Source organism: Palaemon carinicauda, chromosome 35 (assembly GCF_036898095.1).
Source record: "Palaemon carinicauda isolate YSFRI2023 chromosome 35, ASM3689809v2, whole genome shotgun sequence".
Taxonomy (NCBI): domain Eukaryota; kingdom Metazoa; phylum Arthropoda; class Malacostraca; order Decapoda; family Palaemonidae; genus Palaemon; species Palaemon carinicauda.
The window spans coordinates 6,245,741-6,250,740 of NC_090759.1; the positions used below are offsets into that span (position 1 = coordinate 6,245,741).

A 5,000-nucleotide genomic window follows, 5' to 3' on the forward strand; every position below is an offset into this window, starting at 1 on the left:
ATTATGACCTTTTGGGTCACTGCGACCTGGACCTTGACCATATCATGTTCTAATTTGATTGAAGTCAATTAGCAATTATGACCTTTTGGGTCACTGCGACCTGGACCTTGACCATATCATGTTCTAATTTGATTGAAGTCAATAAGCAATTATGACCTTTTGGGTCACTGCGACCTGGACCTTGACCATATCATGTTCTAATTTGATTGAAGTCAATTAGCAATTATGACCTTTTGGGTCACTGCGACCTGGACCTTGACCATATCATGTTCTAATTTGATTGAAGTCAATAAGCAATTATGACCTTTTGGGTCACTGCGACCTGGACCTTGACCATATCATGTTCTAATTTGATTGAAGTCAATAAGCAATTATGACCTTTTGGGTCACTGCGACCTGGACCTTGACCATATCATGTTCTAATTTGAATGAAGTTTATCATCGATTCTGACCTTTTGGGTCACTGTGACCTTGACCTTGACCATATGATGTTCTAACTTGAATGAAGTCAGTTATCGATTCTAACCTATTGGGTCACTGTGACCTTGACCTTGACTATATAATGTCCTAATATGAATGAGATCTATTATCGATTCTGACCTTTTGGGTCACTGTGACCTGGACCTTGACCATAAGAAGTTCTAATCTAAATGAAGTTAATTATAGATTCTGACCTTTCCGGTCACTGTGACTTGGACCTTGACTATCTAATGTCCTAGTATGAATGAAGTCTATTATCGATTGTTGACCTTTCGGATCACTATGACATGGACCTTTACCATATGATATCCTAATTTGAATATTGTTTGTTATATGTGTCTGTTAGTGTATTATTATTATTATTATTATTATTATTATTAATAATAATCCTTTAATTTCTTCGGTTAAAAGACGAAACGAACTTGCGAATATATATACATATATATATATATATATATATATATATATATATATATATATATATATATATATATATATATATTTATATATAGACAGTATATATATATATATATATATATATATATATGTATATATATTATATATATGCATATATATATATATATATATATATATATATATATATATATATATATATATATATATATATATACAGTATATATGTGTATATAAATATATCCATGTATATATATATATATATGTATATATACATATATAATATACATATAAATACATATACATACTGTATAAATATATATATATATATATATATATATATATATATATATATAAATATGCATATATATAATATATATACATATATATATATATATATATATATATATATATATATATATATACTGTCTATATATAAATATATATATATATATATATATATATATATATATATATATATATATATATATATATATGTATATATATTCGCAAGTTCGTTTCGTCTTTTAACCGAAGAAATTAAAGGATTATTATTATTAATGATAATAATAATAATAATAATAATAATAATAATACAGGGAAGGTAGAAATCAGGGAGAAATGCAATAACAATAATAATAATAATAATCATGATAATGAAAACTTCAGTTATCCCACAATAATATCTCAAAGAAAAAAAGGTCTTTGCTGTCTTGGGTTAGAGATATCTCTTGCTATTCCATGTTTCTTTATTTCCTTTCCTCAATGGGCTATTTTCCCTGATGGACCTCTTGGGCTTATAGCATCCTGCTTTTCCAACTAGGGCTGTACCTTAGCAAGTAATAATAATAATAATAATAATAATAATAATAATAATAATAAAACCAAATCTTCCCCCTTCCTTAAAACAGATGAAGATAGGCGGTGGCTGGCGGCGCCACCGCTGGCGATGGTGGTGGGTCGTGGCCACTTGGCTGCTTCCAGCGTTGTCGGCGACAGCCCTGGAGCAGCGGTTTGCCAACCAGCCGTCGCCTCAGACAGCGGTCATAGGCACCACAGTCGTCTTGCCGTGCCGGGTCATCGATAAGGTCGGGCAACTACAGTGGACGAAGGACGATTTTGGACTTGGAAACGAAAGGGAGCTTTTCGCCTTCAAGAGGTATCATATGATAGGATCCGATGAAGAAGGTGAGATGTATATTCCTTATTATTATTTTCTCTATTATTATTCTTATTATCATTATTATTATATGATCATCATTATAATTATCATCATTAATATAATTATCATTATTATTATTATCATTATTACTATTATTATTATTAAATACCTTCAAATCAATCATATCAACACGATTTATTATCTTACCAATTTTCTTTTCTGTTTAATTAAAAATTGCACAGTGCCATTGCTCCCTAGTAACGATTCTATAAAATATGAACTACCCTAAAAGAATATATATGGCAGAGCACATGTATACATACAAACGAACTGGTGCGCCCTCACATATCCATTCATACATACATACATACATACATACATACATACATACATACATATACAAATAGGCTATATATTCACATACATAAACAGAATATGTGTATATATATATATATATATATATATATATATATATATATATATATATATATATATATACATATATATACATATACATAGAAATGTTTGTAAATATATGTACAGTATATATATGATAAACGCCAATACAGATATATACTTATATATGTGTGTATTCATATATAGGTGTGTAAATATACATTTATTGATAGGTGTATATGTATGTATGTATATATATATATATATATATATATATATATATATATATATATATACTGTATACATACTGATATATATATATATATATATATATATATATATATATATATATATACTGATATATATATATATATATATATATATATATATATATATATATATATATATACTGTATACATACTGATATATATATATATATACATATATATATATATATATATATATATATATATATATATCAAATATACATACATATATGCATATAATTATGTACACATAAACACCTATATATAAACATATATAAATACATATTATATAAGTAAGTGTGTGTATGCCTCACATCATGCACCCAATCAACCAGGCCCCTCAGTCAATTGAAGGAAACAGCAGTGAAACAAAAGACGGCCATCAGGCCAATGAGGATAAACAGGCCATAAAACCAGGTCGAATTGCATCCGGCCAATACTCCCCCGATGATTCCCGGGTAATGGTTTATACCTAGGCGACGCCATAACGCATCCCAGCGCTGTCAAATGGCCATAACAATCAATTTTCTGGCTCGGAAGTACAATAACGGGAATTCCATGATCACATTACGCGGCTCCCATTACTCTTGGGAGGTGTGGAATGATTTTATTAGTCTTTCTTTCATTCAATATCTTGCGTCTTGAGGTATATCCTACTGTGTTCCCCAAACGCTTATGTTGGCCCGCACAGGGATCTGAAGGTGGTCTGTTGCAGACAGGTGCCATAAGTTGTTATTATTATTATTATTATTATTATTATTATTATTATTATTATTACTAGTCTACGCGACCCGTCAAAAATTACGGCTAAATATTTAGGTAGATATGCATACGCACGTAAAATTCAAGCATTCCCAACCCTCCCCTTTTTCCTAACTACCAAACAGCAGTTTCGGCAATTTGTGAGAGATTATGGTTTCAAAGTGTAGGCCACCTCTCGGGGTACTCTCTCCCAAAGATATGACTATTCTCTCTCCCCACTGTCTGAGCGAGACCGGTAACATATATATATATATATATATATATATATATATATATATATATATATATATATATATATATATATATATACATACATATATATGTATATATAAACATATATATGTATATATATATATATATATATATATATATATATATATATATATATATAAGTAGATAGATAGATATATGCACTTGCTCTTTAATATAAACGGGATTATTATTATCGTTATTGTTGTAATCATTATTATTATTATTATTATTATTATTATTATTATTATTATTATTATTATCATCATTATTCATTATTGTTGCTGTTATTACTATTATCAACAACTACACAAACGACTAAACAGTGATGTACCTCTGCGTCATCTTCAGGAGACTTCAGTCTACGCATCAGTCCAGTGACGCTGGAGGACGAGGCCTACTTCCAGTGCCAGGTGACTGGTTGGAGGGACATCCCGGGGGTCAGGTCGCAGACCGCCAAACTGACCGTTTACGTCCCGCCCGAACCACCGGTAATCACAAGCAGCCCTTTAGTCACGACGACCGCCGGAGTCGACGTTTATCTGGAGTGCATCTCTAGAGGAGGAAAACCTGCGGCAGAGGTGAGGCGTCCTTTGGAATTCCTTTCCCGGCATCTATTCTCAGCTGAGGTCCAGCTAACTGAGGCATTGGGCGAGACCTGGATGTGTAATGTCACAGTACTGTGATTTACACATTAAGCTGCATGTTTTCTCACTTGTTGAGCTACACTAAGGCATCGTGTTCCCCACTACCTTCGCCATCCCTAATGAAATAAAGGTCCCATGATACATTGAATAGTTATCATTAAAAAGCTTCAAGCGGTTAATCATTTGTTCAATTTCTATTTTCTAAACATTGTCTATTTTTGTGTTTAATGGTCAAAGGTCACAAATAACTGAGAAAGGTTAACTTTAAAGGGTGAACTTTATACCACCTTAAATAGTTAAGTTTGAATGATTTTAAATAGTTAACTTTAAATCATTTCAAATGGTTAACTTTAAATTATTTTAAATAGTTATCGTTATACGACTTTAAATGACTTTGAATGGTTAACTTTAAGTGAATTTGAATAGTTAACTTTGAATGGCTGATTTTAAAGGATTGTAAATGGTTAACTTTAGCTAGCAGTAAATGGTTCACTTTCTCATTCAGTTTAATAAGGTTATATTGTTATGTATTGTATAGTAAATGTTTATCCTTAATCCAGTTTAATTGGTCTTGGTATTTATCCACTTTAAAGTCTTGACTCTTATAAAGTCCCAAATTTCATT

The 5,000-nt window shown here is 30.4% G+C and overlaps 1 protein-coding gene across 1 annotated transcript in view; it reads left to right on the plus strand.

Moving 5' to 3' along the window:
* Positions 1 to 5,000, plus strand: part of LOC137627387 (irregular chiasm C-roughest protein-like) — a 129,156-nt gene that overhangs the window by 85,124 nt on the left and 39,032 nt on the right. Inside the window, exons 2-3 of the mRNA XM_068358471.1 lie at positions 1,806 to 2,082; positions 4,081 to 4,310. Coding sequence (XP_068214572.1) covers positions 1,806 to 2,082; positions 4,081 to 4,310 — 507 coding nt within the window. The remainder of the gene's footprint in view (positions 1 to 1,805; positions 2,083 to 4,080; positions 4,311 to 5,000) is intronic.